The sequence below is a fragment of the Gorilla gorilla genome, chromosome 7 (assembly GCF_029281585.2).
Source record: "Gorilla gorilla gorilla isolate KB3781 chromosome 7, NHGRI_mGorGor1-v2.1_pri, whole genome shotgun sequence".
In the NCBI taxonomy this organism is placed as follows: Eukaryota; Metazoa; Chordata; class Mammalia; order Primates; family Hominidae; genus Gorilla; species Gorilla gorilla.
In genome coordinates, this window is record NC_073231.2 from 149,949,122 (window position 1) to 149,974,341 (window position 25,220).

Genomic DNA, 25,220 nt, shown 5'->3' on the forward strand with positions numbered 1-25,220 from the left:
GGCTGCAGCTCAGTATGTGGCACACCCCAGCAGCCTCAGCCCAGTGGTGAGCAGCTGGGTGGGGGACTCTGTAGGCCTCTGGGGTCTGGGAAGAGATCCCCATGCCATGCTTTCCTGAATACTGAGGCTCAGGGTCCGGGTCCACTCTTCAGTAACACCGGGGTCTGGCTGGGGAGCCCCGCCTGCTGACGAGGGCCTGTCTCCCGGTATCGCTGGCTAGGATGGGGCAGGTCTGCAGAGACACCATGAAAGGGACGCTTGCTGGCTCCTAAGTGTCTTTAATGGTTTCATTCTGTGGCCCTTCCCCCCAACCCTGGCGACTGTCCCAGCAAGCAGTCAGTAGAGGTCCACAGAGTTCAGTGGGGGCCTGGAGATGTCGGACCTGTGAGGGAAGGGCCACTCTCCCCTTGTAACCTGTGGGGGAGGAGCTGGGTCATTCCTGTGGATTCTGCCCTGCCCCCCACCTCCCCGGCCTGTGCCACCTCTGGTACCTCTGGTGGCTGCTAGGTGGAAGCTGCAGCAAGGGGGTCCCACGTGCAGGGCCTCTGCGTGCTACACATCTCACAGCCAGGGCGGTCTGGGGCATTGATGAAGGTGCAGGAAGGACAGGACCAGCTGGGCTGGGGGAGGAGAGACCATTGTTGCTTCCCTGCTTTTTCCAATGCCCATGGCTGTCCTGGCCCTCCCCTGCCCAGTCCCGTGCCCACCTGGAGCGGACTGGGCAGGCTGGAGGCAGCTGGCTGGGGGCCTGGGGGTAGCTCCAATGATGGGGGAAACAAGCGTCCAAGTTCCCCGTCCATCTTCTGGGGGCGCTGAGGGCTAGGTCCTGTGGCTGAGGGGGTGGAGCTCAGGACTGTGGGGCTGCACCCCACCTCCCACACCCCACCCCCATCGAGGACTGACCTGGGGCTTCTCGAGGAGCTGACAGCAAGTAGAGGAAAGCAGGGTCCCCATCCTGCCGAACCCCGTAAGAGGCAAGGCTGCGCTCAGGCACACACAGGCACCGTCCGATGACCCAGCGTTGCACAGCTGGCGGGAAACCGAGCTCTGAGAACACCTGTGGCCAGAGCATCAGGGCAGGTGATGTCACCTAGGCTCCTCTGCCCCTGGCAGGGCTCCCCAGACCCTGTGCCCACCTGCTCCTGGAGAGCTGCAACGGTGCGGTGGGGGTGGACCTGCAGGGCAACGTGTGCAGAGGACGCGGCGGATGCGGCAGACGCAGCGTCTTCAAGTGTGACCTGCAGCCTGTGCCAGAACGTGGGTTCAGGGATGGATGGGGGACCTGGGATGGTCACGAGGACAAGCTGAAGAAGCAGCCCCAGGCCTCACCTGATGGGGCCAGGTGGGAAGCAGGCCTCCTGAAGCTGAACACTCAGGGCCACACGATGCTGGGCCAGGACGGCTGCCACTTGGGCTGCCCCCTTCTCGTCTCCACCTGCAATAGCCCGGGTCAGGCTCCCTGCCAGCTCTTCTGCAGGGTAAGGAAAGGACAGCTGTCACCACTGGGGACTATCTGCTATCCCCGAACCCCCCAACCCCCTCCCCCCACCTGTACCTCTCTCCGTCAAGTTTCCAGGGCTCCTAGGAAGATCTGCCTCAGGTTGAGGGGCCTTGAGTGTGGGGGCTTCCGGGGGACTGGGCAGGGAGACAGGGCATGCTTCTGGGCCCAGGGCTGGTGGTGAGTTGCTGTTGCTGCCTAGAGGTAAGATATGGATGTGCTGTGCTGTGGCCTCTGTCCAGGCCTCTAGGCCCTTGATTTTCCAGGACCTTTGCCTTCTCCCTCACCTCAGCCCATGCCAGGGCCCTGCCTCAGGCCACACTTCTAGCCACACCTTCTCCCAGCCTTGGCTCTGGCAAGCCCCTCAGAGGCCCCTGCCAGACTTCTGTTAGTGCTGGAGCTGCACTTAGTTCATTTTTGGGAATTAGAGCCTTTTCAAACCCTTTTGTGCCTGGCTAGGCCACCTCTCTTGGCCCTTTCTGCCAGCCAGGGATGCCTCACAGCAGAACCAAAGCAGGCCCTCAGTGGCCCTGCAGTCAGGGTGGCCTCTTGGAGCCCTTGGGGACCTCCCCTCTCCGGGCTCCCTGACCCACACCTGGGCTGCCAGCACTCCAGACAAGCCACTGCCCTGGGCGTCTTCAGAGCTGAGCACCCTGCTGACTCACCTTCTTACCCGCCCTGTGAGGCCCAGCCCACTGCAATGGGGGGGTCCCCACCCAGTGCTGACACAGCTCCCGTGGTCTCACGCCCACTATATTCTACCATCTCCCTACTAGGATAAGCAGGGCCTTCCACGCACCCAGCGCTGTTCCTGGCCCCGGCCCCCACTGAACCTCAAGGATCACTTACACATGCTCACCTCAGGATTTGTTTGCTGCTTCCTTGGTCACATGGTTCATGCCATGACCTTCAAATTTCACTCCAGTGTCGCCTCAATGAGGCCTTCCCTGCCACCGTTTTTTTTTTGAGACGGAGTTTCACTCGTTGCCCAGGCTGGAGTGCAGTGGCGTGATCTCGGCTCACCGCAACCTCCGCCTCCTGGGTTCAGGCGATTCTCCTGCCTCAGCCTCCTGAGTAGCTGGGATTACAGGCATGCACCACCACGCCCGGCTAATTTTGTATTTTTAGTAGAGATAGGATTTCTCCATGTTGGTCAGACTGGTCTTGAACTCCCGACCTCAGGTGATCTGCCTGCCTCGGCTTCCCAAAGTGCTGGGATTACAGGCGTGAGCCACTGCGCCTGGCCCCTGCCACCGTTTTAAACAGCAATCCTCCCAGCTCCACCATTCTCATTCCCACACCATCTAACAGACTTTCTTTTTTAAAAAACTCTACAGTAATTTTATTATTTTTGTTTTTGTTTTTTTTTTTTTGGAGACAGGATCTCGCTGTGTCACCCAGGCTGGAGTGCAGTGGCACGATCACAGCTCACTGCAGCCTAGAACCTCTGGGCTCAAGTGATCCTCCCATCTCAACCTCCCGAATAGCTGGGATTACAGGCAGACACCACTACACTCAGCTAATTTTTTTTTTTTTTTTTTTTTTTTTTTTTGTGAGACGGAGTCTCTCTCTGTTGCCCAGGCTGGAGTGCAGTGGCGCGATCTTGGCTCACTGCAAGCTCCACCTCCTGGGTTCACGCCATTCTCCTGCCTCAGCCTCCCGAGTAGCTGGGACTATAGGTCCCCACCACCACACCCAGCTAATTTTTTTTTTTTTTAGTAGAGTCAGGGTTTCACCATGTTAGCCAGGATGGTCTCCATCTCTTAACCTCATGATCCGCCCGCATCGGCCTCCCAAAGTGCTGTGATTACAGGTGTGAGCCACCGTGCCCGGCCCACTCAGCTAATTTTTAAATTTTTTGTATGTTGCCCAGCCCTGTACTTATTTTATATGTCTGCCTCCTCCCCTCTAAAAATGCAAGCTCCAATAGGATGGAAATGGGAGGTTTTGTTCATGCCAAAGGAGTACCTGGGACAGGGCAGCTGCTGAATATATATGCTTGGTGAATGACTAAAGAGAGCTTAGCTCCTTTTATAAACACTGAGTCGCTTGAGTCTCTCTTACATCACTGTCTGGCTGTCTTCCTACCCCTCTGGCAGCTCTGCTTATCTCGTTTGTGGGCTGCCCTCTATCTGGGAGCCCCATACTACCTAGTCCTTCATGTTTCTCAGTCTCAACTGCTAACTCTTCCATTTAAGCAGCCATGTGAGCCAGGGGCAGTGGCTCATGCCAATAACAGCTACTTAGGCTGAAGCAGGAGGATCACCGTAGACCAGGAGTTCAAGGCTCCAGTGAGTTAGGGTCACGCTACTGCACTCCAGTCTGGGTGAGAGAGGGAGTCTTTGTCTGCAAAAAACCTCCCAAGCAGCCATGAAACTCAGCTAATTCCATCTTCTTTTTTTTTTTTTTTTTTTTTTTGAGATGGAGTCTTGCTGTCACCCAGGCTGGAGTGCAGTGGCAAGATCTCAGCTCACTGCAACCTCTGCCTCCGGGTTCAAGTGATTCTCCTGCCTCAGCCTCCCCAAGTAGCTAGGACTACAGGCACACGCCACCACGCCTGGCTAATTTTTGTATTTTTAGTAGAGACAGGGTTTCGCCATGCTGACCAGGCTGGTCTCGAACTCCTGACATCAGGTGATCACCCACCTCGGCCTCCCAAAGTGCTGGGATTACAGGCATGAGCCACCCCACCCGGCCACTAATTCCATCTTCTAAGCATCTCTGGAAACACCCTTCTCCCCAACCCTATCTGCACCAACCCTTGCCACTGCAGAACTCTGTCTTAAGCAGCAGGTATCTGAGTTTGTCACTCTCCCACTCCTGTCACTCTCCTGCTGCTCTTGGGATGATGTCTTCTCACACAGGTCCTGACCCTGCCTGCTCTGCCTCTTCATGCTTGCCTCTCATGCTTCCTGAGGATTAAGGAAGTGCAGGCTGAGGTTCCAGGGCTTCCTGGTGGAGGCTGCAACTTGTGCTGGCTGGGGCCTCAGATGGTGTAGGAGACTGACTCCAGGAGCCATTCCAAGTACTCCAAGCTACTCCAGGCTCCACCTACTCCCTCCTGGAAGCCTTCCCAGACATCCAGCAGTGGGGAAGGTGGATCCAACTTCCCCAACCAGGACTGGGGGGCCAAGGCTATTCCAAATTGTAACTGTATCCATTACAGGGCACTGACCATTCTGTCCTTCCACGGTGGCACCTCGGACTAGGACTGCCCACCGCTGAGCTTCCTGAGGGTTGAGGAAGTGCAGGCTGAGGGTTCCAGGCCCCCCTGGTGGAGGCTGTAGCTCGTGCTGGGTGGGGCCTCGGATGGTGTAGGAGACTGACTCCAGGGGCCACTCCAAATTAACCTGAGAAGAGGGAGAGTCCAGGCTCAGGGCGTCCCCCCGCCCTACATCGCACGAGGAGCAAAGAAATACAAGGTAACATTTGTAGACCATTTACACGGTCCTAAGCCCTGTACGCCTCTCATCAAATCCTCACAATAGTCCTGTAAGGTAGGTCCAGGTAGGTCCCAGTAGGTCCGAGCATCACCCCCATTTCACGGACGAGAAAACAGAAGCAAAGAAACATAACTGCTTAAGGGCACCCAGGTGGCAAGCGGAGGGGCCTAGCTTTGGGCTCCGTGCCCTGCCCGGGCCAAGAGGACTGACCGCGCGCTCTCCGCCCCCACTCACCGCCCCGGGTCCCGCGCCCAGCAGCTCCAGCCGGAAGCGCCCAGGCCGCTCAGGGTCCGCGCTCAGCTGCAGCCTCCGCAGCTGTGCCTCGGCGTCTGGCCCGGCGCCCAGCGGCCTCACCGCGGCGTGCACAGCCAAGAGCACTGCGGCGGAGCCCAAGTCCGAGGCCGCCGCCGCCGCCCCGCCCGCTGGCGGCGCCATCTCCGGTCCGGCCGGGTCCCAGCCCTCCGAGCGCGCTTCCGTGGGATCGGGCCGCTGAGCCCCCTCCGCCGGTCGGAAACACGGGCCGCGAACTTGGGGTTCCGGGCGCGCCCAGAGCGTCGGGCCTGGGACGGCGCCGAGTGGTGCACTCTGGCCAAGCCTGGCCCGCTGGCTTTGTCCACAAATGGACACGGCCCGAGGGTCTCCGGACACCGGCTCGGCGAGGCTGGCGGCGTGTACGAGGCTGGGGCAGGGCGGCCGAGGCGCTCACGTTAGAGCTGGTCTTTGGGGGCGAAGGGTCAGGGGGCGAAGCACCGGCAACAACTGAAGGCGGACGCGGCCTCTTCGCCCCAGGGGCTCGGCGGACGTAGATGCAGCCGGCGTGCGACTATCCCAGCGCCTAACGGCAGCTGGACTTCGCTCCCGGGACCTCCAATGGGCTGCCACCTTCGCCCGCAGGCCCCAGCCCCTGCCACGCCCACACGTCGCACTAGGTTGGCCCGCGCCTCTCTGGTTACGGGGTCGACCCCCTAGGGGGCGGAGCTAGAGAGGCCACGGCCAATGAACGCCGGGGGTAGGCGGGTTAGTACGAAGAGAAGAGTGACAGACAGGCTCCATAACCAGTAGACGTAGAAGGCAGAACTGAGTGGCGGGTATGGCACCCGATGGCTATTCGAGCTCTCGATCTCGGAGACTGGAGCGGGCCATTCAGAGGCGCGGGGCCGGGCCTGGCGGACGCTTGTTGTTGTCCGGCCGGGGGAGGCGGAGGTCGCTCGCTTGCTCGCTCGCTCGGCTCGCTGACTCGCCGGAGCGCTCTGTGGCGGTCGGCGGCAGGTCGGTCGCGAGAGCGGGCTCTGTGGAAGGGGGCGAGGCTATGTCGCGGTGGCAGCCCGGATGGGCCGGCAGGGCCGGGAGTAACGGGACGTCGCCGCGGAGCTTCTTCCCCCGGATACAGTGCGGCCCGAGCGGAGGCCGCGGCGCCGCCCTCCGATCTTGAAGAGCCCGCGCTGCGCGGAGCCCGCCCCCGCCTGCGCACCGGCACCGACGCGGAGCGACCCAGCCCAGCCAGACCCGGCCCGGCGCGGCCTGATCTAACCCAGCCAGGCAGGTGGGTGTCCGCCCTGCGCCCCGCGCCGTCTGCGGCCCCCGGAACCACAGCCCCCAGCAGGCCTCGCGCGGCGCGCTGCCTCCTGGGATTTGTAGTTCCACCGCGGCTCGGCTGGTGCCCGACGCGGCCCAGGCGGGCGCTGCTTGGCGACTCTGCAGCGCCCCAGCGGGGCCGAGGGACCGCCCTCCTAGGCGTCTGGAAAAACTAGGCAATTTTTCCGGGTAGAGTGGAGGAACCTGTAGTTTTCCTCTCCCCGGGCCAGAAAGTAGCCAAAACGAAAGAGCGCCCGCCCAGGTGACCGCAGGGCCCGGAGCCCCAGGTGTCCTGGTTCCTAACCGCGATGCAGCCTCTTACCTTGGCTGAGGAGCCCAGCCAGCCTGAGGGAGACTGCAGGAGTCACGTCCCGTTGCGGACTCAAGAGTTACCCCCATGGTGGCTGGAGCTCTTCTTTTGGAATGGGCGTGGGGATGGGGAATGGGAATGTTGAGCAACAATCTCAGCCAGCAGCCCCAGGGTGAGCAGGGTCCCCGGTGGTCTAGTCTAGTCCCAGAACTCGCGTGTTCTGCAGGGGGTGTGGCTGACATGGAGCCTGGACTTGCCACCCTCAGGTAAAACAGGATCTCTGTCACCTCTCCTGGCCGGGCAGAGAGGGGAGCTCCTGATGTGCAGCCTGGACAGAGGCCAGACTCAGCTTGTTCCCAGCGGCTCCACTTAGTGGGTAGGAGGGCTGAAGGCAGGGCCCCAAGGGGCCAGATAGATACCCATGGTCTGGTCTCTCACTCCCCAGGCAACACTAGCCCCTCTGGAGCACGGAGCTCCTTCCCCAAGGACATGAAGCTATTGGAGAACTCGAGCTTTGAAGCCATCAACTCACAGCTGACTGTGGAGACCGGAGATGCCCACATCATTGGCAGGTGAGGCAGGCCGGGGGGGCTGGCATCTCGGAGGTCACACTGCCCCGCCCTTCAGTGGAACCTGGGGGAAGCATGCTTCATGGTCCTCTCTGCATCCTATAGGATTGAGAGCTATTCATGTAAGATGGCAGGAGACGACAAACACATGTTCAAGCAGTTCTGCCAGGAGGGCCAGCCCCACGTGCTGGAGGCACTTTCTCCACCCCAGACTTCAGGACTGAGCCCCAGCAGGTGAGCCATGGTGGGGCCTACCTGGGGCTGGGGGTTGAGGGGAGGTGATGGGCCCAGCTGATAGTTCTGTCTGTGCAGACTCAGCAAAAGCCAAGGCGGTGATGAGGAGGGCCCCCTCAGTGACAAGTGCAGCCGCAAGACCCTCTTCTACCTGATTGCCACGCTCAATGAGTCCTTCAGGCCTGACTATGACTTCAGCACAGCCCGCAGCCATGAGTTCAGCCGGGAGCCCAGCCTTAGCTGGGTGAGGGTCAGGTGGAGGGAAGGGACCCACATCCACTCCACTGTCCTTCCCCATTTTGGGTAGCCCTGGGCTCCTGTCACCCTGACTGTGACCTGCCCTAGGTGGTGAATGCAGTCAACTGCAGTCTGTTCTCAGCTGTGCGGGAGGACTTCAAGGACCTGAAACCACAGCTGTGGAACGCAGTGGACGAGGAGATCTGCCTGGCTGAATGTGACATCTACAGGTGGGCCGGCATCCCTGCAGATGGGCCTCCAGGTTTGTGGGGCACTTGGCGCCTCACACCACCTGTCACCCTATACTCCCCAGCTATAACCCAGACTTGGACTCAGATCCCTTCGGGGAGGATGGTAGCCTCTGGTCCTTCAACTACTTCTTCTACAACAAGCGGCTCAAGCGAATCGTCTTCTTTAGCTGCCGTTCCATCAGGTAGGCACCCTCCGCCTCCTCCCCCACCTCCCTGTTGGGCCGATACAACTTCCCCAGCTGTGCCATCTCCACCCAGCTTTGCCCTCCCTGAACATCCTCCCTGGGGCCAGCAGCAGGCCTGGGTAGGGGTCCTGAAACTGGTTTCCCTGCCTCCCCTCAGTGGCTCCACCTACACACCCTCAGAGGCAGGCAACGAGCTGGACATGGAGCTGGGGGAGGAGGAGGTGGAGGAAGAAAGCAGAAGCGGAGGCAGTGGGGCCGAGGAGACCAGCACCATGGAGGAGGACAGGTGTGTGATGGGGGCCATGACCCGGGTCCCTGAAGCCTGGAGTGGGTACAACAGGGTGGGGGCCTCCTCTACTTGGTCTAAGTGGTGGCTCCTGAAGGCCCACTGTGTGCCAACCTCCGCCCAGGGTCCCAGTGATCTGTATTTGATGAGGAGGAGCCGAGGCCCCAGCTTCATCCAGCTTCAACCAATGCCTGGACCTGTCCACCTGAGAGGCCCCTGGGGCCTCCCCAGCTGCTGGCCAGACCCTGGCGCTGCCACAGTCCTGGCACTGCCCAAGGCCATACCTGCCTAGCCCTTTGGCTCCATCCTGTGGATGCCCACTCACCCCTCAGACTCCTGCTGCCCATGCTGTGGCCGGACTTGGCAGCAGGGGGCCTGGTGGGAGAATCGACTGCCCTGCCCAAATGAACTGCCACAGCAGGGACAGCTGGACCGCAGAGTTTATTTTTGTATTTCTACTGGGCCTGCACACTCCAGCCCAAAGCGTCTGTGGCCGGAGGCCCCGCAAGCAGGCCCCAGCGGTCACCGGCTTTGGTCTTGGGCCGGCCCCTGGTGCCCACCTGTACCCCCACCTCGCCCATTTGGCCGCGTGCACTGAGTGTCACTTTGCTGCAGCTCATTTCTTTCCAATAAAAGTTTCTGTGACTTAGTGTGGACCTGGATGCGGTGTGGGGGTGGGGCCTGCGGTGTGGGAGTGGCCGGCGGCATCTGGTATCCTAGCAACTGCCGCTGCCGCCCTGACCGCTAAGTCCTGGGAGCTGTTGGGCTCTGGGACCGCAGTTGCTGAAATGGAGGCAGAGGTGTGGGAGGCAGAAGGCTACAACCTAGTTCTGGACTCGGACCTGTATGATGCGGATGGCTATGATGTCCCAGACCCTGGGCTGCTCACCGAAAAGAATGGTGAGGGGGCCTGGCCTCGCCCCCCGGGCATCCCGCTAGGAAGTGGGTCTCACTCGGGCTTGGGTTCCGTCCCCTGGAACAAAACTCCCCTGGGCAGTCCCTGGTAGGGCAGGGCCCCTGGAGGAGGGCTCCCCATAACCGTCAGGGTCGAGGACCTGAGGCTGTAGGTGGCAGAACTTCCAGTTCCTGCCCGCAGAGTTGACTTTCACGGAGCCGTCGCAGGTCCTGCCCTTTTTGACCAGCAGCCAACAGTGGCAAAGCCTGACCCCGCGTGCCCGCGCCCGCCGGCTGTGGCTGCTTCTGCGCACCAGCCTCGACGAAGTCGTGGAAAAGGTGCGGTGTGCCTGTCCTGCGCCTCCAGGCCTCTTTCCGGATCTGGCCCTTCCCTTAGGGGTCCCCTAGGCCGGAGCAGCCCCAACCTTTGATTGCGGGCCCGCCCACCCCGGCCCACAGGAGAAGAGAGCCGAGCTGCGTGTGGCGCGCCTGACGCACGGGCTGGAACCACTGCGCCGCCTGGAGGTGGCAGCCGGGCTGCGCTCGGTGGCGCAGGACCCGGTGGGTGGACGATTCGTGGTGCTGGACCGCGCGGGCCGCCTGCACCTGCACAAGGAAGACGGCTGGGCACAGGAGACGCTGCTGGCGCCTGTCGGGCTTACGGGGCTGGTGACCGTGCTGGGCCCGCTGGGTGCCGTGGGCCGTTTTGTAGGCTGGGGCCCCGCGGGGCTGGCTATTCTGAGGCCCAACTTCAGCCTGCTGTGGCTGAGCGAGCAGGGGGTGGGCAGGGCCCCGGGTTGGGCGCCCACCTGCTGCCTGCCGGTTCCCGACCTCAGGCTGCTGCTCGTTGCGGAGATGAACAGCAGCCTGGCGCTCTGGCAGTTCCGCTCAGGTGGTCGCCGCCTGGTGCTGCGAGGGTCACCACTGCACCCGCCCCCGAGCCCAACAGGCAGGCTCATGCGTCTGGCTGTGGCGCCGGTTCCTCCCCACCACGTCCTGCGCTGCTTCGCGGCCTATGGCTCGGCCGTGCTCACTTTCGATCTGCATGCCTGGACTCTCGTAGATGTGCGCCGGGATTTGCACAAAACGTGAGGGGGATCCCCCTAGGGAGGGCCAGGCATGTAGGGGCACACGGCCCTCACACACAAGGCGATGTTTAAGTCCATTGGGCTTCTCCCATCCCCCACCTGTAGCACCATCTCGGACCTTGCTTACTGCGAGGAAGTAGAGGCAATGGTGACAGCTTCCCGGGACAGCACCGTGAAGGTGTGGGAGGCTGACTGGCAGATCCGGATGGTGTTCGTGGGCCACACAGGTGCTCTGAGTTCTCTGCACCCCGAGCCTCGGCCCTTTGCCTCCAGCCGCTCTAGGCTGTCCAGCATCTCCGCAGCTCCGGCCAGGCCTTGCTGCGCTGACTGCAACACAGGCTGAAGGCTCCCCTGCCTTCAGTCAGCCGAGTGACCTGCACCCCTCCCACAGGCCCGGTGACGGCTATGACTGTGCTCCCGAACACGACCCTAGTGTTGTCGGCCTCGCAGGACGGGACGCTACGCACCTGGGACCTGCAGGCGGCGGCGCAGGTGGGCGAGGTAGCGCTGGGCTTCTGGGGCCAGGACAAGCTGTCCCGGCGCGTGGGCCGTCTGCTGGCGCCGGTGCGCCCGGGCTGGCCGGTGCTGTCCCTGTGCGCGAGCAGCATGCAGCTGTGGCGCGTACGCGAGCTCTACTCGCCGTTGGCGCAACTGCCCGCCAAGGTGCTCCACGTGCAGGTGGCGCCCGCGTTGCCCGCGCCTGCGCACCAGTCGCTGCCTACGCGCCTCGTGTGCGCGTGCGCCGACGGCTCGGTCTACCTCCTGTCGGCTGCCACCGGGCGCATAGTGAGCTCACTGCTGCTGGAGCCGGAGGACTGCGCGGCAGCCGTGGCCTACTGCCTGCCGCGCGAGGCGCTGTGGCTGCTGACCAGGGCTGGGCACCTGGTCCGCGCCAACGCGGCGCGCTGCCCCATGAGCGTGCTGCACCGCGTGTGCCCGCCGCCGCCCCCTGCGCCGCAGCCTTGCTGTCTGCACCTGTACAGCCACCTCACGGATCTCGGAGGCGCCTTCTCCTCCTGGGAGATCGTGCGCCAGCACTGGGGCGAGTTGCGCTGCAGCTCTGTGGCCTGCGCCTGGAAGAACAAGAACCGGTGGGTGCGGGAGCCGGCGAGGGTCTGGCGGGCGGAAGGAGCGGCAGAGTCCGCGCCAACAGGCTCTTCCCACTCGCAGGTACCTGCCAGTGGTGGGGCACACGGACGGCACGCTGTCGGTGCTGGAGTGGCTCTCGTCGAAGACTGTCTTCCAAAGGGAGGCGCACAGCCCGGGCCCGGTTGTCGCCATCGCATCCACCTGGAACAGCATTGTGTCTTCGGGTCAGTAGCTCCCCTGCCAAAGGCCAGGCCGCCACAGAGCCCCCTCCCCTCCGACAAGGCCCAGCCAGATTCCGCTGCCCACAGGTGGGGACCTGACGGTGAAGATGTGGCGCGTCTTCCCCTATGCCGAGGAGAGCCTGAGCCTGCTTCGCACCTTCTCCTGCTGCTACCCGGCCGTGGCGCTCTGTGCGCTAGGCAGACGCGTCACCGCGGGCTTTGAGGACCCAGACAGCGCTACCTACGGCCTGGTGCAGTTTGGCCTGGGCGACAGTCCGCGATTAGACCACCGGCCCCAGGACGACCCCACGGACCACATCACTGGTGAGGGGGCAGCACGGGTGAAGCCCAGCCACTGCCCAGCTCCGGTTCCTGACCCTGAACCCTGCCACCAGGCCTGTGCTGCTGCCCCACGCTCAAGCTGTATGCCTGCTCCAGCCTGGACTGCACCGTTCGCATCTGGACTGCTGAGAACCGCCTCCTGCGGTAGGCTGGGAGGTGGGGAGGGCTGGGGTCTCCTACCTCTGCTCTCACCAGAGTCCACTGGCTGGACTGAGTGGAGAAGGCCTTGTCCCTGCTGAGCCTCGGTTGCCCTGGCTGCCTCTCCAGGCTCCTGCAGCTGAATGGTGCCCCTCAGGCCCTGGCTTTCTGCAGCAACAGTGGAGACCTGGTGTTGGCGCTGGGATCCCGCCTCTGCCTGGTGTCCCATAGGCTCTACCTGCCTACATCCTACCTAGTTAAGGTGTGTGGTGAGGACAGAGTGAGCAAGGTGGGCCCCCCTTGCCCACCTTGGGGGGCAGACCCAGGTTCCCCCAGCCAGGGATACAGGCTCCTTCCCCTATTCAGAAGATGTGCCGGAAGGCCCCAGACGTGGTGGACGACCCTCCGCTGCCACTGATGAGCCAGGAGTCACTGACTTCCGCCCAACTGCAGAGGCTCACCAACCTCCATGGGGCAGCCAGCCTCAGGTCCCATGCAGGCCTGCTCAGCCCTCCTGGAGGCCCTCCTTTCCCACCCTGGGTGGGGGCCTGGCGGTGTGGGGCCCTCTGGAGTTGATACAAGCCTGCCTGAGCCCTGGCACACCCGTTTGGGGTTGGTCCTTGTCCCAGCCTCTGCCCCAGCCCACTGGCATGCCACCCAGCATCCCACCTGTGCCTGTCCCTGTTTGCAGCGAGGCCTTGCCTCTCATCCATCGTCGGAGGGCAACATCTCAGCACCTGGTGCCGAAGGAGGTGGGGTGGGTCCTCCTTAGCCCGCCCTGCCCCGGCTCAGGCCCCAGCCCTCAGCCCTGGGGCAGGCCTGGGATACCCGTGGTTGCCCGGGCAGCACATAGCAAGGCTCAAGGAAGAGCAGGCTGATCCCTGAACCCTGACTCAGGACTTGGATGCCCTAGTGGCCCGGGACCGAGACCTTCAGCAGTTGAGGCTGGGGCTAGTGGTCCCAGCAGCCCAGCCCCCACCCTCCTGGCAGCAGCGCCAGGAAGGCTTTGACAATTACCTCCGTCTGATCTACGGCTCTGGCCTGCTGGTAGGTGTAGGGCCTCCCTCAGCCCAGCCCTGACCCTGGCCCCTCTTCTCCACCCACCTCTCCCACCTGGTCTCTGATGGTCTATCTGCTCCTTCTACCTCCCAGGGCATGCAGTCTGGAAGGGAGTCCCAGCAGTGGAGTGCCGGGACCCTCACAGTGGAGAGAGAGACCCAGGATGTGTGTGCTCTACCCCAAGCTGCCCACTGTCTTGCCCGGGCTAAGGTCAGCACTGCAGCCCAAACAGTGCCAACAGCCCTGTCCCCACAGGACCTGGGAGCCCTGGGCCAGCACTTCTCCCAGTCTCCCCGAGTCACAGTGCCGATCCCACCCACCCACCGTAGGGTGCACAGCAAGGCATCCCAGGTGAGGCTTCCCACCCTCCCACATGCCTGCTGGGCCCTCATGACCCCTCTGCCACCCTGTGACTCCTCCTTTGCCCCAGCTTCTGGCCCGCTCCTCACTGAGCCACTACCTGGGCGTCAGTCTGGATCTGCAGCTGCAGTTGGAGCAGCTCCGAGGGAGGACGACCATGGCCCTGGACCTGCCATCCTCCCACTTGCAGTGCAGGGTGAGGGACCCAGGCAGGTGGGGTACCACCTACTGAGGGGCAGAGCTGCCGGGGTGCTAGGGGCTGTGTTGTTCTGAGCCCCCATTCTGTCCCCCAGATCCCACTGCTGCCAAAGAGATGGGACAAGGAACCTCTCTGTAGCCTCAGGGGCTTCTTTCCTGCCACCGTGCAGCCCCACAAGGTGAGACTCCCTCCCAGCTCCTGGAGAGCCACTCCTCTCCAGGCATCACTCTTGTGCCTGCCATCTCCCCTTTGCTACAAATCTTTGTGTCCAAATCTGACCCAAGGGCCATGCCCACCTACAACCAGAGGGCCAGGCTGCAGCCTCCCACGCACCCCTCACCCCTCAGCCTTCACCCTCTGTCTAGCCCTGTTCCAGTACAGCTGTGTTTGTGGCCACAGGCTCCTTGCTGCTCTGGGAGCTGACATCAGGCAAAGCCAGTCCCCCCAGCCGGTTATGCCACACACCCCTTTCCCCCGTGGAGGCGCTGGGAGGGCAGGTCCCCTAGGGACTTTTCCCGGAAGATCAGAATCCCTGCCCTTTAGAGGAGCAAAGTCAAGGGAACCTGGCCCTTTAGAATCCACTGTCTTTCCACCCTCACGTACACCAGGTGCCCAGGCAGGCCTCAGCCCCTCCCCCAGCATATGCCCGGCACTGTCACCTGCCCAGGTGGGTAATTGACTCTTTGGGCCTGGGTGCCACCATCATGCTCTTCATTGCCCTTTCTTCAAGCTCCTTCCTTCCTCCCTGGCCCCTGTGCTTCTTTTAGACTTTCTTGTCCTGGGGCCGGGGCCAAGTCCTGTGAGGAGCTTGCAGGGTGTCAGGGCCCCTAGAAGCCAGCACTTCTCCAGGTTTCCCTTCTCGTTTGTCAGAGCTGATGCTCACTGAGGGCCTCGCCCCTGGTATCTCAGGGTTCTCCTGCCATCTGTGTTGAGAGTAGGGGTTGCTAGCTCAGCCAGCTCTCGGAGGCCTGGCAGGCAGAGCTGGACTGGCGGCTGAGGGGCTCTGAGAGGTTATACAGGTGACCAAGGGTGGTGTCCAGGCTGGGGGAATCCAGGTTCTCAGCATTCCCTGCTGTGCCCACCTCCAGCACTGCCTGAGGCCCATTTGCTTCCCCGGCTACGTGCCCAACTCCGCAGTGCTACAGCAGATGTGGCTAAATGCAGAGGTCAGCAGCCTCGGATCCCCGACTCAGCTCGCCTCCCAGAGAAAGCTCGAGGCAAGGGGCAGGGCTGGGGGTTTTCCTGGCAGGGGAGGGCTCTGCTGTCCTTGCAACCCATGAGGCACCATCTCTTGCCCCTCTGCAGCCAGGGGCAAGCCAGGATGCCCTGTGGTTGTGGCGCCCCAGGCCATCCCAAGCCCAGTGGCAGAGGAAGCTGCTCCAGTGGATGGGGGAGAAGCCTGGGGAGGAGGGGGAGGAAGAGGAAAAGGAAGAGGAGGAAGAGAAGGAAGACGAGGAGCCAGACCGGGCCTTGGTTTCCCTGAGCCCGCACTCCAACCAGCAGCTGGATTCCTGGGAACTGGAGGATCAGGTAGAGGCTCAGGGAGAGGCCCCAGGCCACCACGGGAGGTGGGCTTACACTGAGACCCAGACAGGTGGGACCTGCAGCCACTGCTGCTCCCCTAGAGTGCTGTGGACTGGACCCAGGAGCCCCGGCGGTGCAGCTGCAAGGCTGCCAGGACCCACCCTCATCCCTGGCACCATCATGAGAGTTTGCTCTTGGATGAGCATTACGGGCATCTGCCCAAGTTTCTGCATTTCTTCATCTACCAGACCTGGTTCAAAAAGTTGTTCCCCATCTTCAGCCTGCAGGTTGGAGGGAACTGGGGATGCATGAGAAGCATGGGTTAGGGTGAGGGACAGGGGAGAAGGTAGGGGCTGGCTTGGGTGTGACATGGGAGCAGGGCCTCAGCATGCTACCCTGCAGGCATACCCGGAGGCAGGCACAGTCGAGGGCCTGGCCTCGCTGTTGGTGGCCCTGCTGGAGAAGACTACGTGGGTCGACCGTGTGCACATCCTGCAGGTGCTACTGAGACTGCTGCCCAACATAAGCAGTGATCTCCAAGGCCAGCTGCAGGGCCTGCTCGTACACTTGCTCAACCTGGACCAGCCCCCCAGCCTCCAGGTGTGCCCCTTGTCCTGCCCCCAGTTTTCCTCCCCACCCACCGGCCCTCAGCAACCACATCCCCACCGCCTGCCTCAGGACCAGACGCAGAAGAAGTTCGTGATACTGGCGCTGCAGCTGCTCCTGGCCTGCTCCCTGGAGTCCTGGGATGTGGTGCTGGAGCTCATGTCCTACTTCCTCTACTCTCCCGTGCACTGCCGGTGAGTTGCGCTCCTGCCCAGCCCTCCCTGCCACTGGGAAGGCCTCTGGACAAGCCACATGCACCTGTCCCAGGCCAGAGCTCAAGAAGCTGCTGCACGGGCTGGGCCTTCAGGACCCGGAGGACTTCCTATTCAAGGAGATGATGACCTGGGTCCAGGGCCCAGACCTGGACTCCAAGGCCAGCCTGCGCACTTGCTGCCGCCAGAAACTGGAGGACATGATCCAGCAGCTTCAGGTTGGGCCGGCAGGGGCCGGGGGGGCCTTGGGAACCCTGTTGCCTTCTCTGGCTTTCTGCAAGTTCTGGGGTCAAAGCCAGCTGAGGCCACAGGCTCCTTCCTTGCCTTGCCCAGTCCTGGGCCTCCAGCCTCCCTGCCCTGAGCATCTCTAGGGGGTTCCTTGTGCAGCTGGAAGTCAGCAGGGGGTGTCTGGCCCGAACCAGGGACAGCCCTGGGACCTCCTTGTCAGGGGAGTGGCAGCCCCTGCCTTGGGCTGAGCATCGGGCAGAAGGGAGTTTCAGTGGCCATGTGGATGCTCAAGGAGCCAGGGTGCTTGGCCATGGGTCACCTCCTGACAGACAGAAAGCTTGCAGCCACTGTCTGCAGCCAAGTTGCTGGTGGTGCTGCCCAAGGTCTCCAAGACCTTAGCACTTTCCTCTCCTCCCAAGGAGACCCCATTGCAGACGTCAGTGGTCTCTGGGGCACCCACACGCGCCTCCGTGATACCCTCGGGCACCTCCTGGTCGCCCTCCAGCATCTTCGGGAGGCTCTCGCAGGTCTCAGAGGTGCCTTTGATGATGGTCTCACCTGCGGAGCCGCACTCTTTAGCCCCGGAGCTCCAGGCCCAGCGGACGCTGGCACCCACGCGCAGCTGGGGGACCCCTCAGCTCCATCTCCGAGTGCTCTCCGAGACGCTGAAGAGCTTCTGCCTGGAGCCCGAGGCCCGCCTGCACCCTGCCGGGCCTGCTCAGCTGCCCGGAGAGCCGCCGCCGCTGGAGGAGACCGACTGGTCGCACTCGCAGCTGCTGGACTTGGGCCCCATCGACGCGCTCAACTTCTTCTGTGAGCAGCTGCGGGCGCAGCAGCGGAGTTCGCTCCAGGAGGAGGCTGCGCACCCACACCCGCCAGTGCCCGACACGGTGGCGCCGGTGCCCGACATGGTGGTGCCACCTCCACGGGAGCACTGGTGCGCGGGGCCTGCGCCGGCGGGGCCTGCGTGGGGCAGCCAAGCGTGGGGCTGGGCCAGCTGAACCCTCCTCTTTGCCTCCAGGTACCACCCCATCCTCCGGCTGCAGGAGGCCAAGCCGCAGAGGTCCGCGAGGTCCGCGATGAGACTGAGGGGTGAGTGGAGCCAGGGGTGGAGACTGGACCCCACCCCACCCCAGCCCCCGGGGCCTCATAAGCCTCTGCCCGCCCCCAGGCCCCATGCTGTCCCGGCTCTGTGCGGGCCGCACCCTGGACGGCCCCATCCGGACGCTGAAGCTGCCGCTGCCGCGTGTGGAGCCACAGCCTTTCCCCCTGGACTGGCCCACGCCCCCGCGCCCGCTGCCCCCGCGGCTCCTGCAGCCGGCCCTGCAGCGCTACTTTCTGCCAGCGGACGCGGACCCCGACACCTACAGCTGACCGGGCTGGTGGCCTCAGCCCGCCTGGCTCTGGGGCCTGTCATTGGTATTTGGCCAAGGCCTGCATCGGGAATAAAGTCCAGAGAATTTCTTTCTGCAGGACGCCACCTGCTTTGGAGGGCCCCGGGCTGCGCAGGGCGTGTGGGCGTGCGGCCTGAACCCACAGTGGCGGCGGAAGGCAGGAGCCGGAGGCCTGGCGGAGGTGGCCATCGTGGGCACCAGCGTTCCCGGAGGGGTGGCCGGCCTAGGGCAGAGGAGACCATAGCGGGGCACCATCCGCTAGGCACTGAGCAAACGTTTTCTGCTCAAGTACTAGGTGTTGAGATGCGGGCTGACCTTAGAGAACGTGTCCTGGGCCAGCCCACAGCCTGGTGTGGAGGGGAGTCTGGGAGAGTCTGGGCGGTCACAGGATGAGCCTTCCGGGTCGATGCAGGTGAGACCAGGAGTTTGCAGACCTTGCTTTCGTTACTTTTATTCTGGAAAAGAGAAGAATTGACAAAGGCACCAGGAGCTTTTTTCTGAGCGGCAACGCAGAGGATCCTCTGACCCCTTTAGCCTGAAAGTCCCTAGGGGAGGGGCTTGGTCCGGAAGGGCTCAGCCTCTGGGCCGGGCTCCTCTGCCCTATGTGGCCTGGCAGGGCGCAAGACCTGTGCACAGAGCTCTTGGGGCAGCTCTGGGGGGAATCCCCGGCTTGTACACCTGTCTTTTGTGTTGTCTGAGCAGTGATTTCCCTCCTGTATCTCTAGCCTCTGACTTTACTAGTTTCTTCTTGATGGCTCTGGTTAGAATCGCTCCTCCACACCTTCCCTGTCACCCCAAACTGTGCGGTGGCTCTTGTTATGGGGCCACCAAATGGCTGCTCTTTCCCAGGCCGCTGCTTGACACAGTGGTGCCACCATCCCAAGAGCATGGGTGCACAGGACTGTGCGGGACAGCCAAGTTGCTGGGCCCAGCTGAACCTGCCTCTTCACCTCCAGGCACTACCGCATCCTCCCACTGCAGAAGGCCAAGGTTCACAGGTGTGCGATGAGACTGAGGGCTGAGTCTGTCACTACAGGACTTGACACTTTTTATAAAAAAAAAAGAGTAAACCTAGATACCTCGATCAGTGTCTAGTGATGTCAAGGCCCCCAGTTTGGGTTCAAGCCTGCTGGGACAGTCCTGCAGCTGCTGGGTCACAGAGTGGCCAAGACCCTCTGATTTTTGGTCAGGACACAGAAAGATAGCAGGGGGCAGGGGGGGATCTGAGGGACCCCACATGACTTACAATCAGACAAGGTAGGTCAGAGGATTTCTTTATGGCTATCTGTTTTGTTTTGTTTTGTTTTGTTTTTTGAGATGGAGTTTCAGTCTTGTTGCCCAGGCTGGAGTGCAATGGCGTGATCTCGGCTCACTGCAACCTCCGCCTCCCGGATTCAAGCAATTCTCCTTCCTCAGCCTCCTGAGTAGCTGGGATTACAGGCATGCCACCACGCCCGGCTAATTTTGTATTTTTAGTAGAGATGGGGTTTCATCACGTTGACCAGGCTGGTCTCGAACTCCTGACCTCAGGTGATCCGCCTGCCTCAGCCTCTCAAAGTGCTGGGATTACAAGCGTGAGCCACCGTGCCCGGCCTTCTTTATGGCTATCTCCAAGACAGCAAAGGCAGGGGAAAGTCCTGCCTTGGGGAGAAAAAGGAGGGTGGGAAAAGGTCAAAGAGAGAGATTCTGTTGTCTGAGTCTTGCCTCTGAGGCCTAAGTGCCCCAACATTATAACAAGGGATATGGGAGTTATAAGCCAGGAACTGTGGATGGAAACCAATCGACAGATATCATAATATCACACCCACACATCAGGCAAGAGACTTGTTCCTTAAAAATTATCTAGTTTAGCCGAGCGTGGTGGCTCATGCCTGTAATCCCAGCACTTTGGGAGCCCGAAGTGGGCGTATCACAAGGTCAGGAGTTTGAGACCATCCTGGCTAACATGGTGAAACCCCGTCTCTACTAAAAATACAAAAAATTAGCTGGGCGTGTTGGCAGGCGCCTGTAATCCTAGCTATTTAGGAGGCTGAGGCAGGAGAATCACTTGAACCCAGAAGGTGGAGGTTGCAGCAAGCAGAGATCACACCACTGCACTACAGCCTGGGCAATAGAGCGAGACTCTGTGTCAAAAAAAAAAAAATTATCTAGTTTAGGCCGGGTGTGGTGGCTCACGCCTGTAATCCCAGCACTTTGGGAGGCTGAGGCAGGCAGATCACTTGAGGTCAAGAGTTTGAGACCAGCCTGGCCAGCATGATAAAGCCCTGTCTCTACTAAAAACACAAAAATTAGCTGGGTGTGGTGGCACATGCCTGTAGTCTCAGCTACTCAGGAGGCTGAGGCAGGAGAATCGCTTGAACCCAGGAGGCAGAGGTTGCAGTGAGCCGAGATCACACCATTGCCCTCCAGCCTGGGTGACAAGAGCAAGACCATGTCTCAAAAAAAGAAAGAAAAAAAAAAAGGGCCAGTCTTGGTGGCTCATGCCTGTTATCCCAGCACTCTGGGAGGTGAAGGCGGGCGGATCACCTGAGGTCAGGAGTTCAAGACCAGCCAGACTAACATGGAGAAACCCCGTCTCTACTAAAAATACAAAATTAGCCAGGTGTGGTGGTGCATGCCTGTAATCCCAACTACTCGGGAGGCTGAGACAGGAGAATCGTTTGAACCTGGAAGGCAGAGGTTGTAGTGAACCTACATCACGCCATTGCACTCCAGCCTGGGCAACAAGAATGAAACTCTGTCTCAAACCCCCCCTCCCGCCACACACACACACACACCAAAAACAAAAAACAGAAAAACAAAAAAACAGCCTGACCAACATGGTGAAACCCTATCTCTACTAAAAATACAAAAATTAGCCAGGCATGGTGGTACACGCCTGTAGTCCCAGCTACTCAGGAGGCTGAGGTGGGAGAATCGCCGGACCCCGGGAGGCTGAAGTTGCAGTGAGCCAAGATCGCGCCACTGCACTCCAGCCTGGGTGACAAAGTGAGACTCTGTCTCAAAAAAAAGAAAAAAGAGAAAAACTTCTGTGGTGCGATTACCTCTCCTTTATGGAAACTCATTTAGATATCCTGGAAGTCTAACCTGATGAAAAAGAGTGCTTGAATTTAATAAGACACAGGAAGAATGTGTGTCCAAGTTTATAAGGCTACGCTACATTATAGAGGAATGTAAACAAGAAAACTAGTACCTTGAGGAGAACACGTGGCTCTTAGCCACAGCTCTGGAACACTGCTCTGCGCCAACACCTGGCCCACCCAAGTGGTCCCCAAGCAGTAGGGGCTCTGCAGGGGGAGCTGACCATTGCAGTGACCAGATGGCACCAGAGGGAATGTGACGGGGAAATATCCAGGTGGAGCTAATGCCTGCCTTGATAAGTTGGCCTCTTCCTTTTGTTCTTCAGGCCTACCGGTGGCAGCTGCTCCCTCTAATTTTTCCCTTGCTGGTTCCTATTTCTGTTATTCATCTGTCACCTGTGCAATCAAGTTCTTGAATTAAATTCTGTCTGTCAAAAGGGTGGTCACTATATTTCTGACTAGGGGATCCTGGTGAATCCTGGGAAAGCTGTTGTTCTTTTGGATGCTAGACTTGTATGTGGTTACCTACTTGAACCTACTTATTCATCCAAACAATATCTCAACTATCTTGTATTTCCTAAGCAGACAATCACAGCTTTGGCGAATAATGATGATTTCTCCTTTTGTAAAATATACATCTTATTTCCTTTTTGCTCTGGCAAGGACTACCAAAATAATATTAAAGGCTATCAATTAAGGCCGAGGCTGGTGGATCATTTGAGGTCAGGAGTTTGAAACCAGTCTGACCAACATGGTGAAACTCCATCTCTACAAAAATACAAAAAAATTAGCCGGCCATGGTGGCACATGCCTGTAGTCTCAGCTACTCGGAAGGCTGAGGCAGGAGAATCGCTTGAACCCAGGAGGCAGAGGTTGCAGTGAGCTGAGATCTTGCCACTGCAGTCCAGCCTGGGTGACAGAGCGATACCCTGTCTCGAAAAAAAGAAAAAAAAAAGTATCAATTATAGCAGCTTTTTTTTTTTTTTTTTTTTTTTTTTTTTTAATGAGACAGGGTCTCACTCTGTTACTCAGGCTGGAGTGCAGTGGTATGATCATGTCTCATTGCAGCCTTGACTTACCTGGGCTCAGGTGATACTTCGACCTCAGCCTCCCAAGTAGCTGGAACTACAGGCATGCACCATCGTGCCCAGCTAATTTTTGTATTTTTTGTAGAGACAGAGTTTCATCATGTTGTCCAGACCGGTGTGGAACTCCCAGGCTCAAGTAATCCTCCCACCTCGGCCTCCCAACATGCTGGGATTACAGGCATGAGCCACTGCCTAGCAACTACTCTTGTAACGGGACACAGAGTGAGTAGGGAATCTCTTATGAATAGTTATATCTACTATAAAGACATTGTAATCAAAATACTATTGATATAAAAATGGACAAACCCAGGCCAGGCATGATGGCTCACGCCTGTAATCCCAGCACTTTGGGAGGCTGAGGTGGGCAGATCATCTGAGGTCAGGAGTTCAAGACCAGCCTGGCCAACATGGTGAAACCCTGTCTCTACTAAAAATACAAAAACAATTAGCCAGACATGATGGCACGCAGCTGTAATCCCAGCTACTCAGGAGGCTGAGGCAGGAGAATCACTTGAACCCAGGAGGTGGAGGTTGCAGTGAGCCAAGATCTTGCCATTGCACTCCAGGCTGGGCAACAAGAGTGAACTCCATCTCAAAAAAAAAAAAAAAGGACAAACAGCAGTGGTACAGAATAGACAATCCAGAAATACATCCATTTATATCTGGACACTTAATATACATACAATCCGGCACTGCGATTCAGGGGGAAGATATGGTTGACTTAATAAGTGGTGCTGGCATAAGAGGCCGCCTGTGTGATGGGCAATGTGAATGGGTAAGTGAAGACACCCTGACGTTGACTCTTTGTGTTCAAATCCCAGCTCCTCTACCTTTTAGCTCTGTGAACTTCAGCAAGTTACCTAAGTTCTCTAAGCCTCAGGTACCCCATTTCTTTTTTTTTTTTTTCTCAGAGTCTTGCTCTGTCACCCAGGCTGGAGTGCAGTGGCACAATCTCGGCTCACTGCAACCTCTGCCTCCTGGGTTCAAGTGATTCTCCTGCCTCAGCCCCCCCAAGTAGCTGGGATTACAGACATGTGCCACCATGCCTGGCTAATTTTTTTTTTTTTTTGTCTTTTTAGTAGAGATAGGTTTTCACCATGTTGGCCAGGCTGGTCTTGAACTCCTGACTTCAGATGATCTGCCCGCCTTGGCCTCCCAAAGTGCTGGGATTACAGGCATGAGCCACCACGCCCAGCCCCAGGTCCCCCATTTCTGAGAGGGGAATAAAAATGCAAAGATGCCTCACAAGGCTCATGTAAGAAATAAATGAATTATTATATCTACACGATTTAAGGAAAATGCCTAGCGCAGAATATACTGATTAAAAATACAAGGCTGGACTCCTACCTCATGTTATTTACAAAAGTAGTTTCCAAATGATTTGAAGATTACAGTGTAAAAAGTAAAACATAAATATATCAGAAGACAATATAGAAAATATGTTAATATATTCATAGCACCCAGAGAAAGAAAAGATACATGTATTTATGGATTTTATTTTATTTTTTATTTATTTTTTGAGGCAGGGTCTCTATCTATCGCCCAGGCTGGAGTGCAGTGGTGAGATCTCGGCTCACTGCAACCTCCACCTCCCGGGTTCAAGCGACTCTCGTGCCTCAGCCTTCTGAGTAGCTGGGATTTCACGCACCTGCCACCATGCCTGGCTAATTTTTGTATTTTTAGTAGAGACAAGGTTTCACCATGTTGGTCAGGCTGGTCTCCAACTCCTGACCTCGTGATCCGCCCACCTCAGCCTCCCAAAGTGCTGGAATTACAGTCATGAGCCACTGCGCTCGACCTGGATTTTTAAAAATATGGCAAAAGACGCTGTAAAATCAAAGACAAAACTCAAAATGATCATATATTTAATTGTAAAATGTAAAACTATAAGCATTTTGGAAGAAAATACAAAAAAATCTTCTGGACTGTCACTCCTGTAGTCCCAGCACTTTGGGAGGCCGAGGCAGGTCGATCACCTGAGGTCAGGAGTTCGAGATTAGCCTGGCCAACATGATGAAACCTCATCTCTACAAAAACAAAAATTAGCTTGAGCCTGGGAGGTTGAGGCTGCAGTGAGCCGTGTTCTTGCCACTGCACTCCAACCTAGGTGACAAAGTTACACTCTGTCTCTAAAAATTATAAGAAAAAAGTAAAAATCTTCTGGACCTAGAGATTGAATGAGTTCTTAGACTCGACACCAAAAACACCATTTATAAAAGAAAAAAATCAGTAAATTGGATTTCATCAAATTTAAAAACTTTTGCTCTGTAAAAGACCTTGTTCAGAAGATGAAAAGATAAGCTACAGACTAGCAGGAAATGTTTGCGATCTATCCATCTAAAAAGGGATTAATATCCAGAATATACAAGAAACTCGAACATCTCAACAACAACAACAAAAAATCTGATTTAAACATGTCATACAAATGAACCGAATGACATTTCTCAAAAGACATACAGATGGCCAACAAATATATGGAAAAATGCTCAACATCACTAATCATCAGGGAAATATAAATCAAAACCACAATGAAGTATTACCTCACCCCAGTTAGGATGGCTATTGTCAAAAAGAAAAAAATAACAAATACTGGTAAGGATATGGAGAAAACAATGTACTGTTGGAAGGAATGAAAACTGTTACAGCCACTGTGGATAACGGTATGGAGGTTCTTCAAAAAACTACAGATAGAATACCAGATGATCCAGCAATTTTACAACTGAGAAATTTATCCAAAGGAAAGCAAGTCCGTCTGTGGAAGAGATGTCTGCGCCCTGTGTTTATTGCAGCACCATTCACAGTAGCCAAGATATGCAGTCAACTCAAGTGTCCACCAGCAGGTTAATGCACAAAGAAAACATGGTACATATATACAATGGAATACTATTCAGCCACGAAAAGAATAAAAAGCAACATGGATGGAACCAGAGGACATGATGTTCATGAAATAAGCAAGCAACGGAAAGTTAAATGCTGCATGTTCTCATTCACATGTGAAAGCTAAAAAAAAGCTGATCTCATACAAGTAAAAGGTAGAACAGAGGATACTGAGGCTGGGAAGGGAGGTGGGAAGGAGATAGGGAGAGTTTTGTTGAAGATTGCAAAATTAC

At 58.3% G+C, this 25,220-nt stretch overlaps 3 protein-coding genes across 5 annotated transcripts; 2 read left to right on the forward strand and 1 right to left on the reverse strand.

Annotated features, from left to right (window-relative positions):
- Positions 1-385: 385 nt before the first annotated feature.
- Positions 386-5,376, reverse strand: SHARPIN (SHANK associated RH domain interactor). Of its 2 annotated transcripts, XM_019032109.4 has the most exons (9): positions 5,176-5,376; positions 4,674-4,848; positions 1,556-1,696; positions 1,330-1,471; positions 1,137-1,245; positions 904-1,057; positions 708-832; positions 492-620; positions 386-414 (listed from the first exon to the last, which is right to left on the reverse strand). In XM_019032109.4, the coding sequence occupies exons 1-8, from the start codon at positions 5,374-5,376 to the stop codon at positions 504-506; spliced, it is 1,164 nt and encodes a 387-aa protein (XP_018887654.3). In that variant the 3' UTR covers positions 386-414; positions 492-503. The 2 variants fall into 2 exon arrangements, with proteins under 2 accessions (XP_018887654.3, XP_055204483.2); XM_055348508.2 differs by lacking the exon at positions 386-414 and having other exon boundaries at positions 496-620; positions 708-826.
- A 622-nt stretch (positions 5,377-5,998) lies between these two features.
- On the forward strand, positions 5,999-9,237 carry MAF1 (MAF1 homolog, negative regulator of RNA polymerase III). Of its 2 annotated transcripts, none has more exons than XM_004047663.4 (8): positions 5,999-6,484; positions 7,272-7,398; positions 7,501-7,629; positions 7,708-7,873; positions 7,975-8,096; positions 8,180-8,299; positions 8,460-8,588; positions 8,713-9,237. In XM_004047663.4, the coding sequence occupies exons 2-8, from the start codon at positions 7,316-7,318 to the stop codon at positions 8,732-8,734; spliced, it is 771 nt and encodes a 256-aa protein (XP_004047711.1). In that variant the 5' UTR covers positions 5,999-6,484; positions 7,272-7,315; the 3' UTR covers positions 8,735-9,237. The 2 variants fall into 2 exon arrangements, with proteins under 2 accessions (XP_004047711.1, XP_055204486.1); XM_055348511.1 differs by lacking the exon at positions 5,999-6,484 and adding an exon at positions 6,594-6,778.
- Positions 9,238-9,266: 29 nt separating this feature from the next.
- WDR97 (WD repeat domain 97) lies at positions 9,267-18,012 on the forward strand. The gene is made up of 24 exons (XM_019032116.4): positions 9,267-9,488; positions 9,685-9,821; positions 9,942-10,570; positions 10,676-10,797; positions 10,962-11,661; positions 11,741-11,883; positions 11,968-12,204; positions 12,276-12,366; positions 12,490-12,622; positions 12,727-12,848; positions 13,052-13,112; positions 13,258-13,407; positions 13,513-13,770; positions 13,850-13,975; positions 14,073-14,156; positions 15,067-15,144; positions 15,284-15,508; positions 15,604-15,789; positions 15,905-16,102; positions 16,181-16,302; positions 16,376-16,538; positions 16,968-17,485; positions 17,570-17,640; positions 17,720-18,012. Exons 1-24 carry the CDS (start codon positions 9,377-9,379, stop codon positions 17,920-17,922), a joined length of 4,869 nt encoding a protein of 1,622 aa, XP_018887661.2. The 5' UTR covers positions 9,267-9,376; the 3' UTR covers positions 17,923-18,012.
- Positions 18,013-25,220: the final 7,208 nt, after the last annotated feature.

Excerpts from the sequence above, each read along its gene's own strand:
- SHARPIN (XM_019032109.4), bottom strand. The coding sequence starts at position 5,376 with ATGGCGCCGCCAGCGGGCGGGGCGGCGGCGGCGGCCTCGGACTTGGGC. Across the intron at positions 4,849-5,175 it reads TGGGCGCGGGACCCGGGGCG|GTTAATTTGGAGTGGCCCCT; the intron begins GTGAGTGGGGGC and ends CCCTCTTCTCAG. Across the intron at positions 1,472-1,555 it reads TGGAAACTTGACGGAGAGAG|AAGAGCTGGCAGGGAGCCTG; the intron begins GTACAGGTGGGG and ends CTTACCCTGCAG.
- MAF1 (XM_004047663.4), top strand. The coding sequence starts at position 7,316 with ATGAAGCTATTGGAGAACTCGAGCTTTGAAGCCATCAACTCACAGCTG. Across the intron at positions 8,097-8,179 it reads GCTGAATGTGACATCTACAG|CTATAACCCAGACTTGGACT; the intron begins GTGGGCCGGCAT and ends TATACTCCCCAG. Across the intron at positions 8,300-8,459 it reads TTTAGCTGCCGTTCCATCAG|TGGCTCCACCTACACACCCT; the intron begins GTAGGCACCCTC and ends GCCTCCCCTCAG.
- WDR97 (XM_019032116.4), top strand. The coding sequence starts at position 9,377 with ATGGAGGCAGAGGTGTGGGAGGCAGAAGGCTACAACCTAGTTCTGGAC. Across the intron at positions 15,145-15,283 it reads AGATGTGGCTAAATGCAGAG|CCAGGGGCAAGCCAGGATGC; the intron begins GTCAGCAGCCTC and ends GCCCCTCTGCAG. Across the intron at positions 15,790-15,904 it reads TCCCCATCTTCAGCCTGCAG|GCATACCCGGAGGCAGGCAC; the intron begins GTTGGAGGGAAC and ends GCTACCCTGCAG.